At 60.5% G+C, this 15,581-nt stretch overlaps 1 protein-coding gene across 1 annotated transcript; it reads right to left on the bottom strand.

Annotated features, from left to right (window-relative positions):
• Positions 1-2,642: 2,642 nt before the first annotated feature.
• On the bottom strand, positions 2,643-6,498 carry CTRL (chymotrypsin like). Its single transcript, XM_030581957.1, is given in 6 exon segments — positions 2,643-2,903; positions 2,906-2,981; positions 3,860-3,989; positions 4,200-4,381; positions 5,003-5,084; positions 6,341-6,498. Coding segments are annotated over 6 exon segments (711 nt in total). The 3' UTR covers positions 2,643-2,820.
• Between the last annotated feature and the right edge of the window lie 9,083 nt (positions 6,499-15,581).

The raw sequence follows: 15,581 nt of genomic DNA on the forward strand, positions 1-15,581 counted from the left end.
AAACACAAGCAGTCATCTTGCTCTGGTCTGATGCTTCCATTCCCAGCAGGGAGCCCAGTGCGTAGCTACTAGCCCGCAGGGCAAGGACTTTCCCATGCTCCTCTGCACTGCTCTTGCCCATTGGGGAAGGCCTGGCACCCCTGCCCCAAGCTGGGACACCCTGCCCCGCCCCAAGTTGCTGGGAGCTGGGTCCTGGCTCTGGTATAAATAAATGCGCTGATGCCAGTAGGAGGAGACTCTAATAAGCAGACTCGGTATATCCTCTAGGGCTAACCCAGGCAAAGCAGCTGGGGGACTCCTTGCTTATGCCTAGAAACCTTCAAGCAGCATAGGAATGTTTGTATTCCCCCAGTGTGATGGGGCTTGGGCATGTCCCCTCTTCCAGGCTGTGGGGAAAGCAGTCAACAAAGTCTTTTGTGCAGTGCGTGTGTAGAGGGCATAAATGCCCTGGCCTGGGGGCTTTTGGGGGGCAGTTCTGTGTAAATACCTGGTCCAGGTGTGTGCGTGCTCTGTAAATACCCTGGCCTGGGCGTGTGTATGAGCGAGGCAGGGGATGGTGTGTAAACACCCTGCCCTGGGGTGTGTCCAGGGTTTCCTCTGGGGCTGGCTCTGGTCCCCCTGAGCCAGCTACAGGGGCAGGCTCTGAGAGCTGGGGCCCATCCCTGGTTTTGTTCAGGGCAGAGGCCTGTGATTTGGTGCCAGTGACACCAGGTTGGGTTCTTCTGGTGACTGTCACATGCCTGGTGCCCAGAGAACTGATGGGGCTGCAAGCAGCCAGTGTCACCTCCCCTGCAGGTGGGTGTCATTGTAAGTGGGGAGCTTGGTAAGGGATGTTATTTTGGGGGGAGAAGTGGGCACCCTTTTCCCCCTCCTGCATGGGAACAGGACTCCTGGGCAGCCCTAGGGGCAGGATGGGAGGGGCACTGTTCCTCATCGGTGCTTCCACCTAGCCCCAACCTTTCCCTTGGCTAAACCCTCTCCACCCCAGCTCCAAGGCCCCCACCGTCTCGCTTCCTGCCTAATTCCTCTGAGTCACCCCCCTGGCCTGCACCCACTCCCACAGCCCTGCAGGCTCAGAGCACCCACCCCACGCTCGGTGTTCTCCTGTGGTGACCACCAGCCCCCTCTCTTGGAAGCCACCTCCCCTATCATCTGGGACTGGAGAAGCCCATGGACTCTGGGAACCAGGGGCCTATGGAGAAACAGCCCCCTAAAACATGCATTCCCTGCTCGGGACTGCAAGGCAGCAGGTGGCACTGCATGAGGTGCATGGCGCAGCTGGGTGGGGATGCTGGTTGCCTGTACTGAGCCGATGCCCTGGGGCTGTCTGTATGTGGCAGCTGAGTGGGATCCTGAACTCCTGTTTTATCTTTCTCCAGCAGGTCCATATGGGCCGAGCTGCCCGGAGACGGGCTGGGCACTTCCTGGGAATCTACCTGGCACTGTGACCTCCCTGCCCTAGGCCCCCCACTTGCACCTGGGCTATGAGCGGAGTGGGGAGGATGGCTCACGAGCCAGGCAGCAGCTCAGCAGGGCTGGGGCAAGGGTGCCCGGTACCGGAGAGGAGCCTAGAGGCTTGGTGGTCAGGGCTGGGGCAAGGCGGTCTGTGCAGCCCCCAATGCCCTAGGGGCAGCCTGGAGTTAAAGCCTCAGAGCCTGGCCCAGGGCCCACGTCCTTCATCCAGCTCTGCCCATGCACCCCCGCTTTGGTGCTCTGCTGCTCCCGGCTCGGCCTGCAGCTCAGCAGCTGCCAAAGTGACTGCCCCACCGAGTGTCCCCATCCCACCCTGGGCAGTGGGCAACGTAGCCTTTCCGGGGAGCCCGGCCTGCATGGACCATTCCTCTGAGCCCCCGGGGAAAACCCTGGGCTGGAGCTTCCCTGGCATGGCAGGGTGGGGGCAGAACAGGCCAGCAGGACGTGGGATGTGCCTCTGCAGGCTCCTAGGGGTTAACTCTAGCATGAGCAGGGCCCCTGGGGCTGGCCGCTAGCATCTGTGGGGGCATCAGGAGGGCTCAGCTGATTGATGGACCCCCGGGGATGGGCAGGTGGGTGACTCCCTGAGACTGACGGCCCCCCCCCCCCGGGATGGGCATGCGAGTGACATGCTGGGACCGATGGACCCCCAGAGATGGGCAGGCAGGCAATGCGCTGGGACCAATGGACCCCCCCTCCCGGGGACGGGCAGGCGGGTGATACACTGGGACCGATGGACCCCCGGGAATGGGCAGGCGGGTGATGCGCTGGGACCTACGGACCCCTGGGGACGGGCAGGCGGGTGACGCACTGGGACTGATGGACCCCCGGGGACGGGCAGGCGGGCGATGTGCTGGGACTGACGGACCCCTGGGGACGGGCAGGCATCGCACTGGGACCGATGGACCCCCCCGGGGATGGGCAGGTGGGCGACGCCCTGGGACTGATGGACCCCCAGGGATGGGCAGGCAGGTGATGCGCTGGGACTGACGGATCCCTGGGGTGGGTGCCGTGCTGGGACTGTCAGAGAGGGCAGAGGATCAGGTCTCACCTGAACCCCCGCCCTAGCTTCCTCTCTTGCCCCAGGCTCCTCCCACACCTGGTCCCTCCCAGCACAGTGCTGGGCTCGGCGTGGGTAGCCAGGACCCCCCGGCGCTGCAGGGGCTGAGCACAGAGGAGCTGGACAAAACACCGGCTGCACAGACAGGTCCTTTATTCCTTTGTACAGGGCCTGCAGGGGGAAGTCCCGGGCTTTCAGTCCAGGGCCCCAAGCAGCTGCCCACAGGCCCAGGCCAGCACTGCTCACTCTCCCTGGCGTTCCACAGCAGCGTCTCTGCCAGCCGGGCACTAGTTGGAGGCCAGGACGCTGTTGATCCAAGTGCGGAAGGCGCTGACTCAGCCATACATGGCGGGTGTCCGGACGTTGCAGTGCTAGTTCCCCAGGAGACGATCCCGATCAGGGTCCAGGCCCCCCCTTTCAGGTACATGAGGGGGCTGCCCGAGTCCCCCTGGCAAGAGAGCAGGGCTGACGCGGCACCATGCCAGGGCCCAGTGCAAGAGGGAGGCAGTGCCTGGGCACTGGCAGGGGGAGGGCTCCCTGGGGCACTAACTGAGTGGGGGTGAGGGGCTCCAGAGGGATCCTCCCCCTCTCTGGCCCAGCCGGCCGTGCCCCTCCCCACGCCTGTCCACCCTGCCCTGTGCCCCACCCCCTCCTCTATCCACCCTACCCTGTTCCCCAATCCCCGCCTGTCCATCCTGCCCTGTGCCCCTCCCCTCCTCTGCCCACCCTGCCCTGTGCCCTTCCCACCTCCTCTATGCACCCTGCCCTGTGCCCCCCGCCAGTCCACCCTGCTCTGTGCCCCTCCCTGCTCCTCTGTGACCCTGCTTGTGCCCCTCTGCCTGCCCGCTCTCCCGCCCTCCCCATACCCCTCCCGCCTCCTCTACCCACCTTGCCCTGTGTCCCTCCCCCTCCTGCTCTGTGCCCCTCCCCCTGCCTGTCCATCCTGCCCTGTGCCCCTCCCGCCACCTCTACCCACCTGGCTCTGTGCCCATCCCCCTTCATGCTCTGTGCCCATCCCCCTCCTCTACCCACCCTGCCTTGTGCCCCTCCCCATACCCCTCCCACCTCCTCTACCCACCCTTCCCTGTGCCCCTCCCCATACCCCTCCCACCTCCTCTACCCACCCTTCCCTGTGCCCCTCCCCCTCCTGCTCTGTGCCCCTCCCCTCACCTGTCCACCCAGTGCCCCTCCCCATCTCTGCCCACTCTACCCTGTGCCCCTGCCTTGTGTCCCTCGCCTGCACACCCTGCTGTGTCCCTTCCCCTCCCCCGCCCTCCCTGCCCTGTGCCCGACACCCGTTGTGTGGGTGACATTACAGATCTTTACCTGACAGGAGGAGGCACCGGCCCCCCCAACACAGATCATGGAGCTGGTGATGCTGCTGCCTCAGTATTGCTGGCACTGGCTCACTATGACCAGGGGCAGGGCCATCTGCTGCAGCCAGACAGCTCCACCGCTCGCTGGGAAAGAAACCTCAGATCAGGGCCAAGGGTGGAGACCGACAGAGGCAGCCAGCCACCCAGAGAAGTACTTGCTAGTTGCCTGCTGGTTGCATTGCTATGCACTGGCCTGGTGCCCCAGCGCTGGGCGCCGCATGGAGCCCATATGGGTGGGCGAGGTCCAGGCTGCCCCCCTCCCCCAGGGGCTGGCATCGCGCTGTGCGTACGTACTGGTGCTGCTGGTCTGCCCGCAGCTGGTGGTGATGCAGGTGGGGTTGGAGGCGAGTGACTCGCTGGCTGTGGCCAGGCAGACGGGGGACACGCGGGCGCCCAGCTGGGCAGGGGACGTGAGCTTCAGCAGGGTAATGTTGTTCATGGTGCTGGCATTCCAGTAGGGGTGGGTGATGGCCTGGATGGGGGAGGGAGAGACAAGCAGCCCTTAGCGCCAGGGGCTGGGGGCAGGCTGGTGTCACCCCAGGGGAGCGCGGCCTCGCCCTCGCTGCTCCCCTAGGTGTGATGCCATCCTGCCCTGGTGCTGCCCCAGTGCTGCCCTGAGGGACAGGGCTGAGCTGGGCATGGGGCCTCCAGCCAGCTCCCCCCCTCACCTCACTAACTGCCCGCTCCAGGGGCTCCCGGGGCACCGGCCTGGGGGAGCACAAGGGACTGGGCCACACTCCCCAAGGGCTCGCTCCAGGCCGGGGCCTCTATGGCTCCCATCGCCATGGGAACATGCCCATCTCCAGGAGGCGCAGGGCGCCTGACTCAGGGAGCCCTGGGCAGAGCTGGGCAAGGAACATGACTCTGCAGAGTCCCAGCCCAGCGGCTTGTCCCTACACTCATCCCTGCTGGGTGGAGAACGGGCCCCCATGCCCAGGGGTTTGCCTCTGCCAGCCCCTTCTCTTCCCCCAGCAGGGCACAGCCCCAGGCACAGAGCTGGGGTGCCTGTCCCCCACCCCTGGGCTCTGTGGGACTGCCCAGCATCTCCCCCCCTCTCTGCAATGCCTCGGATGGCGTCGGGGGGGTGGCTCACCTTGGCAATGGACTTGACCTGGATTGGCTCAGCTCCGGAGCTCCTGTCGTATTCCCCAAGGATGGCAAAGTGAGTCCCGGCTCTGCAAGGGAGAGAGCCAGTGGGGCTGGGCACCTGGGCAGAGGGGGCCGAGCCCGCCCCTGGGGATTCACCCTAGGAGCCCTCACCAGCTCCAGGATCCCCTGTGCCCTCCAGCGGGCCACCTCTGCCTGCCCTGCCCCAGCCCAGGGGAGCTGCCCTGTGGCACAAGCAAAGTGTCTCCTCCTCTGAGCCCCAGAGGGGCCAGGCTCCAGCCAGAGGAGACGGCACCAGGGAGGCTCAGCAGGGGTGTTTGTTAACAGTGGGTGGAGCAGCAGCGTCCGGGTCTCGGGCCTTGGGTTGGCAGCAGGGAACTGGCAGGAAGGGCTGGGGCAGGTCGGCTCTTTGGCTCCATTCTTCCCAGGAGAACAACCTCAGCACTGGGTAGCGCCCCCCCCCTCACTCCCCAGGCAATGCCCAGGATCTGGAACCCTCTGCTCACCTGGGGAGCAGAGCCATGATCTTACCTCTTTGCCCAGCTCCCCCATGCCCTGGGCATGCTCTGCTCAGCCCACAGTGCCCCGCTGCCATGCTGAGGCTGGGTGTGGTGCAGCGCTGGGGGTGTCACTCTGTGGGGCTGTCCCTGTGCCCAGACAGAGCCGTGGCACCAGCCGATGCAGAGCGGCTCCTGCAACTGGCCTGGCGTGCTGCACCGGCTCCTTATCTGACTTGGCAGTGGGCAGCCGTCACCATCCAGTTCTGGTTGATCAGGGAGCCACCGCAGAAGTGGAAACCGTTTCTGTCCTGGAACGAGAATGGTGGGAGGAGAGGGAGTCTGCGACGGGCTGAGGGTCCTACTCTGGCATGTGCCCAGCGCTCCAGGCTCGGGGGAACCTGAGCTGCCTGCAGGTTGGCACTTAGCCTGCCATTGGCAGCCTCTGCCTCTGGGTAGCTGGCACCACCACAAGCCAAAATACCACCCAGATCCTCCTGCGCTCTGTGCCCTGCCCCCCCTCCTGATCCGCAGGCTGGGAGCAGCGTCCGGCCCCTGGGCGTGGGACCTAGCTCCCTCCATTATTCCTCCTTCCTGGCTGTCCCTGGGATCCTGGCCCGGTGCCCACAGGGCATGGGGAGTCCCTGGAAATCCCACTTCAGCCATTGCAGACCCCGCCAGGCCCAGGGCCACATGCCGGCTCAGCTCTCATCAGTCCTAGCTGCACTGTCCCAGCCTGGCCGGGCGTGCCCAGCTGTAGTGCACAATGCAATGGGTGTGCCAGTTGGGCCCCCACCCCGCAAACTTGGGGCTTTCCAAGCGATCACCCTTGGACAGGGCGGGGGCTCTTCCCAGGCTTGGGCGCTGTGGGCCGTGCTCGTGGCTGCACGAGCCAAATCGCTTTGGATTTCTGCCTAAGCTGCGTGCAGGGCAACGATTCCCCATGCACAGGCTGCTCCTGCTCCTCCTCCTCCTCCCGCTCCATGGGCCCTGGGCAGCACTTCTTAGCTCTCGTTCCAGGGGATGAACTGGCTTGTGGATTAGTCAGGCCATTGAACATGCACATCAGAATATCCCTAGGGGGGCCCAGCCGCGGCAGAGACCCTGACGGCTGGAATTTCCCACCCTGTGAACGTCTCTTATCTAGGGTGACCGTACGGCCCGTTTTGGCTGGGACAGTCCCTTTTTTAAGCCCTGTCCAGGCCGTCCAAACCGTTTTTGGCAGAAGTGGGCACTGGTTCCATTTGCTCGCGGTGGGGAGGGCAGGGCTCAGGCAAGCAGCAATGCCAGCCCCATGCGGGATGGGGGGCTCGGGCCCTCTGGGATCCTGGCTGGGTCAGAGCAGCGGTGCCAGTCTCCCCAGCCGTGGGGCTCGGTGCACAGTAGGCATTGCTGGCACAGCAGGAAGGCTGGTCCCCTTGCCAGCTGGCTGAGCAGAGCAAGGGAGCCCCTCTGGCAGTGTCCTCTCGGACAGCAGTGCAGCTGGGGGCGGGCTCTGGCACCCAGGCAGTGCCAGGCTGAGGGCACCCAGTCTGTGTGAACAGGTGCTGCCCAGGCCCCTGGTGCTAACAGGGCAGCAGTACCCAGCACTGCCCCACGGGGGTCCCATGGCGCTGTCTCCTCACAGCCCAAAGGGGCAGACTAGCCGTTTGCCCGCGTAGCCCAGAGTCGGGGTCCCTGCTCAGTGGCTACACCCAGCTCCTTTAGCTTCCACCAGGTCCAAGCCGGAGAGGCCCAGCGGCAGGGTGCTGCCCCTGCACTCAGCCAGGCTCCAGGCTCCAGCCACAGCACCTGCTGGTGGGCATCGCTTACCGGAGGTGCTTGCCAGGAGGGCCAGGCAGAGAGTCATGTGCAGGAAAGCCATGCTGGGTCAGTGCTCACAGCTGTGCTGGGCTGCCAGAACCACACGCTTTATACCTGCTGGGTGCCTTGTGACCGCCAGTCATGCCCAGAGCAGGGCTGGGCATCTGCCCCACCTGCTCCACCCAGGCCTTGAGCTGACAGTGACGGGCCAAATATAGCATCTCCCTGCCCCATGTGCGCTGCTAGGAGCCAGCATCGGCTGCCCCTTCCCAGCCCCACCCCCTGCCACCTGACATGGGGCTTGGGACACATTTGAAATGAGTTGGTGGAGTCTCGGCCTAGTCCTCAGTTTGGCACATGGGGTATGACTGGCAGAGTCTCACCAGGTGGGCCCAGGGCTGGACTATGAGGGGGCAGGCAGGGTAGGTCCAAGAGACGTTGGCAGAGACGTGAGGGTGCCCAGGGCTGGACTAGCAAGGGGCTGGGACCAAGGGACAGCTGCAGATCTGTAGGTATTGGGGCAGGGCTCATGCCTGGCCGAACTGCATGGGGGAGCCTGCCAGTCCCTGACTGGGCCTGGCATATCATCCTGGCACGAGCACAGATCTCCTCCACCAGGACAGTTACAGCTCTGCTCACTTGGACACCCCCCTGCACCCGATTTGGCCCCTGGCAGGTGGAGAGTGGCGCAGAACTTCTCTGGCACAGGACAGCTCAGAGCAGCCTTGGCGTTGGGCTGGTTTTCTCTGGCGCATGTCCAGTGCACCTGTGGGGGCCTCACACTGGCCAGCGGGAGCAGGTGGTGGTGGCACCTTCTTCCCAGGGGCTGCGAACTCTCAAGGCTGAGCCAAATCTGCTGGGTTTGCATGCTCAGGGACCTGGTGTATCACTGGCAAAGCAGGTACCAGCTTATGCCAAAGTCCCCATGCCCAGTGGCGCATTAGCCACTGGGCCAATGGGGCCTGTGCCATGGGGCCTTGGCCAATTGGGGTGCCCTGGAAAAATGGGCACCCCCACACCCTGACCCACCCACCCACCTGGTGCTCCTGCCAGGGAGTGGGGTTGGGGCATGGGGACAGGGTGGGGGGACTGCTGGTAGAAGGGGTGAGAGGGGTCCCCACTTGCTCTGGCCCATGGCCCCACAAATCTCTAATATGCCCATGCCTCACCTGGCTAGTGACAAATCCAGCAGGCATCACGCCGATGGCATTGGCAGTATGAAAACAAGCGTTGAGTTCAGACGTCATCGAGGGCTTGTGAGTTGCTGCCTGCATTAATTTCATGTAACCGCTGTAGCCCACACTGTGACGTACTGCTGAGCATTTGCCCTGGGAGCCCCCGGAGCTGGGAGTCACCAGCCAGGAGAGAGACGTGAGTGAGTGTGAAATGCTGGCTGCCAACAAAAGGTGTGATTGTCTGCCCAGCCGAGCCGGCCCAGCGACACCAGACCAACTGTCGGGGAACATCAGTGGCCAAGAGACTCTGTAGACGGCTCTTGCCCCGTGCAGTGGAGATGTGCTAATGAATTATTCCCTGACAAGGGGAAACTAACTCGCTGCTGCTTGGACTCGGGGACCAGGGTTTCTAGGCATAAGCAAGACATCCCCAGTGTTTAGCCTGGGTCAGTCCTAAGAGACATACACAGCTTGCTTATTACAGAAGCTTTGTTATACCCTTTGCCAATTAAGAGTGTAACTCATTTGTGTGTGTAATTACCTGCTTTAACCTTGTAAAGACCTCTCGCATTTCCTTCCCCTCGTTAAGAACTCTGTCCATGGTTTGTTACAGGATTCGCTACAAGCATTGTCTTTAGTGTCAGATCTAAGGTGCGATTGTCCTGGAGTAAGTGGTGAGTCCTTTGGGACTGGAAGTAACCTGACTATTGCTGTGATCTTTGGTGTAGGGGACCATCTCTCACAAAGGTGGGCTCACCCAGGTGGCAAGACAGACCGAGTGCCCAAGTTAAGGCTGTTATGTTGCCTGAGATGTTCACACGTGATACCTGACTGGTGAAATCTAAGCACAGACCCCCCCCAAGGCCCACACTCTGCTCAGCCTCCTCCCCCAGAAGCCCTGCCCACATTGCACCCCCAGCCCTGCTTGGCCCCCTTGCCCACACCTTGCGCCTGTTCAGGCCCTTCCCCAGACGCTCTCCACCCACTGCTCACACCTCTGCACCTCCTCTCCCCAGACCTCTCTGCCCACCGGCCATGAGCTAGGCGGCTAGCCACTCATTTGGGCATTCCTCTCGCCCCAGCCCCCCTCGCCTGCCAGCCGGGCCAGCTGGCTGCTCACAAGCGTCTGCCCCCTCCCCTAGGTGCTCCCCGAGCCCAGCCACTCATGTGCTTGCCCTCACCCGCCTGCCCGCCCGCCGCTCACGTGCGCCTTTTCACCCTCCCCTGCAAGGCTCCCATGCGGGGCGGAGCTGGGATGGGAAGAGGACAAGTGGGACTGGGGTCTCGGGCGGGAAGCGTGAGCGGGACCCCAATCGGGGATCCCACCCTTTCGGCTGCGGGTGGGCTGCGGGCACGCTGTGTGGGGAGGCTTCGCTTTCCCTAACCTTTTATACCCACTGCCTGTGCATCGAACTGCCAGCCGGTGCGGGGTTTGTGCCCTGGCTCACAACAGCCTGCCCTGAGCAGGTGCTTGTGCTCGTGGGCCCCTGCAGGGCAGCGTGACAGCTGGGCCGGCTCAGCACAGGGTGTGACAGGCCCATTACATGAAGTGAAGGTGTCCCCAGGCCGGCACCCACTGCAGTCAGTGACTGTCACCCTGGGGGCATTCCAGGTTCCCACTGGGGCCAGGGCACCCAGCCCAAATGAAGGAACCGATCCAGCGCGCCAGGCTCTCTGCCATTGCTGGCGCCCTGGGCTGTTACCACGCGCTGGATGCAGCTCCCTTTGCTATTCCTCTCCCCCAAGCTGCCCCCTGATTTGTGGGCTGTGGGCAGGCCCCGGGCGGGGTAGAGCCCTGCTAGCACATGCAGGGGCTGTCCTGAGAGGTCCCTTTCGCACAGCCCCTGCCAGGGTGCCCCAGGACCTGGAAGAAAACAAAATCATCACTGGTGAAGTGTCCAGATGACACAAACCCTGGGGGAGTGGCAAACAATGAAGAGGCCGGGGCACTGATTCACGCCAGTCTGGGTCATCTGGGAGGCTGGGCGCAAGCAAACGGCTCAACGTGAACGTGTCCATCTAGGAACAAAGGACATAGCCAGACCTACAGACGGGGGCGTGTATCCTGGGTGCAGTGACTCTGACAAAGATTTGGGGTGGGGGGATGGGGGATAAGCTATTGAGCAGGAGCTCCCAGGGGGATGCTGTGGGCAAAGGAGCCTTGGCTGCATGACCAGGGCCGTGTCAAGCAGGAGCAGGGCGGTTATTTTACCACGGTATTCAGGACTGCTGGAACCCTGCGGCCAGTTCTGGGGTCCCGATTCAAGAAGGAGGTTGATGAGGGGTGCCATTTCAGGAGGGCAGGGCACCTTCCACCCCCACCCCCCGAGTTGTGGACCTTGTTATAATTTTACGAATAATTTTACAAAGTTTGCCAATGGATTTATCAGTGTGTCTGTAAAGGGCTGAGGGCTCCCTCCGGTGGCCATCGAGCGAGCCCCTGAGCTGGGCTCCAGCTGCTCTGTGTGTGGGGGGGGGTGGGGGTCACACAGCGCCTCCCCTGAGCTGGGCTCCAGCTGCTGTGTGTGTGGGGGGGGGGGCACACAGCGCCTCCCCTGAGCTCTTTTGATGTCGACAGCCCGTGGCGGGGGCTCCTTGCCTGGCTCGCACACCCCGTTCTGGGCCTGGTGGGCGCTCCCTGCCATGCCTTGGCCTTGCACTACCCCAGGCTGCTACTTCGCTGGACTTTCCTGGGGAGGGGACGGGGGTAGATTGCTGGTCCCTGGATCCTGAGGCTTCTTCCTCCTCCAGGCTGCGGACTGCACCCCCCCTTGTCCCTTTCCCCACAAAAAGATTTGATCTAATGCTCTCAGACCCGAATCTGCCCAGTGGATCTATGTCACCTTTGGGGAGTTCATCGTATTTTTGAAAAGTTTTCTAATCTTTCCCAAAGGCTACTGCTCTCTGCCCTGCCATCACTAGACACCAGTGCTTTCCCGGATGTGATGTAGGATTCTTTCTATAATGCCCAGGACAGTGCCCCAAAGAAACGAAAAGGAAAAGACCAGAGTGGGTAAGTGATGCTCAGTGGGGTAGTTTGGAATTAGCCAGAGGGATTCTTTTCAGAGCTTCTCCACTTCTAGCTTCATCTCCAGTGTTTCAGCAACCAGAGCAAGAGCCACCTCCAGAAGCCCCTTCGCTGACGGTACCTACGCACAGGTATTGCCTGAGAATAACTTGTGATCAGGGCACCAGAACTGGGGGTGCCCAGGGTCCATGGCCCTATCACTGTTCCTTTTTACCAGCTGTAAGGGCATGCGACAGGGGAGGGGGGCAGAGCAAAGCAAGTGGGGGGGACTCTTGGGGGGAAGAGGTGAGGTGGGGCCTCGGGAAGGGGCAGGGACTCAGGGAGAAGGAGCAGGACGGGGGGCAAGGGAGTGGCACAGGGGGCCATAGTTCAGGCACTGGTGGCGCTCCACTTTTATGGAACATTTGCCGCTCCTGCTTCTGCTGTGTGTGTTTAATAGGTACTGACATGGGGAAAAACATTAATAATGGGCTCTTCAGTCCAGCAGAGAAACGTCTAACACGAGCCGGGGCTGGACGCTGAAGCTAGACAAATTCAGCCTGGAAAGGAGGTGTCAATTAGTAACCGTGAGAGTAATTAACCGTTGGAACGATTTACCAAGTGTTGGGTTCTCCAGTCCGACCATTTTAAAATCAGGACTGGCTGTTTTTCTCAGAGCTTTGCCCAGGAGTTATAATGGGGCAGGTCTCCGGCCTGGGCTCTGCAGGTTCGCACTAGATGATCACAATGGTCCCTGCTGGCCTGGCAATCTCTGACAAAACGGCCTGTTAATCTCCAGTGCAGCCAGTGGGTTTTCACCCTCTGATTGCTCTGCAAGCCCGTTTGCTGCCAGCTGTGCAGCCCTGCACCTGCCCCCTTCCCCAGCAGACAGCGGGATGCAGGGGCCTTCATGTGCTCCATTTCCCCCCCAAGATTTGGGGCTGATCTTCACACTGGTTTGGTACCTAGACATTTAACCCTTTGGCTTTAGAAGGGAGTGACCCTGGAGCAGCCTCGGATCGCTGCGAAGCCGGGGGATGAGCTGTAGTTGCAACCCTGGGTCTCTCAATGCCTGGCAGGGATGGGATTTCAGCCCGCCCCACTGTCCTGCCTCCTGGGGTAGAGCAGCCAATCAGGGCTGCTGCAGGAGGCAGGCAGAGTTCTCTCCCCACCCCTCAGGAGCCCAGCAGCTAAGGGTGGAGCTGCCCCTTCTCCCCCTGTGAGCAATGGGGATGGGACGGTGCTTCCGCCCCTTCTCCCTCCCACCTACACGCACAAGCACAACCATGCACCAACCCCACCCACACACCTCCACCCCTGCACTTGTTGTTGTGTCTGCGTGGATAGTAGGTCAGTGACGCTTCCCCATAGAAGGGAGGGCCCAAGACCCAGACCCACGAATGCGACTCACATGTCTCTTGTGTCTAGTACAGAGTCAGACACCAAGATGAACTTTGTTAACGCTGAAAAAAGAAAAAGATTGACCAACCACACTGCTGTGAAAGCTTAGCAGCAGGCCATGTGCTCCGGAAACATGGGTTACCTCTTGCTAGCCCAATGGCCTTTGCGCTCTGGCTTTCTCTCCTCGGCCTTATGATGCCAGTTTAGCGAAAAATTAAGACTAAGGGTGCGGGATGAAGGTAATTTACCAGAAAAGTGTCTGTACCTAAAACACTCTTCTTCCACATTAAGCTATGCGATGGCACCATTTTCTGGCGGGTGGGGAAGCCGACCAGGCGGAGCAGGGTCAGGGTGTGTGAGGCAGGACGTAGCAAGGTTACGGGCTGGCTCTATTTCCATGTGACCATGAAGAGGACTGGAGAGCCTGGATAGTCTCTGACATGGCCTTTGAGCACCAGAGGTGGAGATAAAAGCCATGAGGCAGAGAACCAATATGATAGTGTCTGTACAGTACCCTGGCAGGTATAACCCACACCTCGGTGTAGTTCAACGCTTCATTTCAATACTTACCGGCATTTGAATCAGTTCTGGGTTGGGTAGTCTCCAGAGATTCAGGCTCTTCCTCCAGCTATGGAAGGACGTGGTCTGGGGACACTGTGGCTCTGTCTGGCTCAGGGTTCACCAGGCTCTGGGTTGCCCACATCCTGGCCTTGCGGTTCAGTCGGGGTAGCCGCAACAAACGGCAGTGGTGGCACATTTACCAACGATACGGTCACGCTTCTCATAGTCAGAGCAGACCGAGGTCCCAATCTGTGCAGTCAAATTGTGCTTGGCCTGTCTGCTGGCCAGCCAGATCTCCCTGGAGTGTCCCAGCTGCGTCCTTCCTGAGCACTGGAGATGATCCCTCTTGTGTCCCTGTGCCAAGATACTGATGGATGGATGGGCACTGTAATGAGTAGCCTCCTCCCAGGCCCCACAAGTGGCCCCTTGCCTCAGTTTCCTCTTGAGTAACCCAAAGGACTCCATTTCAGGCTTTGACTTCAACAAATATCCCTCCTGGGACCAGTTTATTACAAAAACCTTGTGCAAATAGTCTAACAAAAGTCCCAAACCGTAGGCCCTGTCAGCTCAATACCTATAGTTCTTGTTCTCACCATGCCCCAGCGTCCTCCATCACAGCCAGGCTGCTTATCCGACCTCTTCCATTTTTCTCAGGTGCACTGACCATCTACACTAATATAGTCACCACTTTGAGAAAATTGTGATACTTCTTGTACGACGTATGCCCTGTGAAGCACTGCTGGAAAAACTATAATCTGCTGAGTATTAGTATCTTGTTATAACATGTATTGACATTGTGGGTGGAGTTATTAAATGTTGCTATATGTTGTGAGTCTGAGACATGCCCATAAGTTCTCTCTTCAGGAATAACAAAGGAACTGTAAACAAAAGCCTCTGTGTGTCACTCCTGGAGACACCTCAGATGGGATGTATGCATTTCATATGAAGCCCTGAGGGCAAAGTACAGACACCCTGGAACTGCCTGAGCCCATGACACAACCAAGATTTTTCCAGCCAGAAAGGTCAAGGTATAAAAAGAGAGAACAAAGACCTCTCTCTCCTAACCCATCTCGGGACTGGTGAATTCGGATAGGGGAGATTTTGAACAAAAGGACTGAGATCCCCCAAAACCCTTTGGGCCACCCAGGGAGATGTATAGAAAACTAGCAGATTTCCCACCCCTGCTATCATTTTGGACTTACAAACTTGAATTCACCGGTAATGTGTTTTACCTGCTTTAACCTTTGACTAACTTTCCTTCCTTTTTCTTAGCTAATAAATCTCTAGCTAGTTTCCCAAAGAACTTGACTGTCAGTGTTGTCTTTGGTGTGAGATTCTGAGCATCCATTGACGTGAGGTAAGTGACTGGCTCACCCTGATGGGTGCTCAACACCCCTCTGCCCCTGCCCCCATCCCAACCCCTTCCCCAAAGACCCCACCCCCATTCCAACCCCTTCCCCAAAGACCCCGCCCCAACTCCACCCCTGTCCCGCCCCATTCCAACCCCTTTGCCAAAGTTCTCACCTCAACTCCGCCCCCTCCTTGCCCTATGCCAATTCCTTCCCCAAATCCCTGCCCCAGCCCCGCCACCTCCCCTGAGGGGGTTATGTTCCCACTCCTCCCCCCTCCCTCCCAGAGCTTGCTATGCTACCAAACAGCTGGGAGGGAGGCGGCGCGCTCAGGGGAGGAGGTGGCGGAGAAGGTGAGGTATGGGGGAGGGGAGCTTGGCTGTTGGTGGGTGCAGAGCACCCACTAATTTTTCCCCATGGGTGCTCCAGCCCCAGAGTCGGCGCCTCTGCTCCTGGCAATGGTATTTCAGCACCCTACGAAAACCCAACATGTCCATTGGGGAGAACTTCCTCCTTTTACTCCATGTAGTGGGGCTCCTTCCTTTTCCCTGCCCCACCCCATTGCTGAGAGACACCTACCCTGACCGTGGCGAGTAGCAGAACGACATGTTATAGCCATGCTATTTCAGGATGGATCATCCAACCTCTGCACTGGGCTCTGATTACTGCCATTCCCATGATCCCGGGCAAGGGAATAGCAGGGAGTGACGGGGGAAGAGAAGTGATGCGGGTGGGGCCTTGGGGAAAAGAGGTGGGGCAGGGGTGGGGCCTC

Source organism: Gopherus evgoodei, chromosome 12, assembly GCF_007399415.2.
Source record: "Gopherus evgoodei ecotype Sinaloan lineage chromosome 12, rGopEvg1_v1.p, whole genome shotgun sequence".
Taxonomy (NCBI): Eukaryota; Metazoa; Chordata; order Testudines; family Testudinidae; genus Gopherus; species Gopherus evgoodei.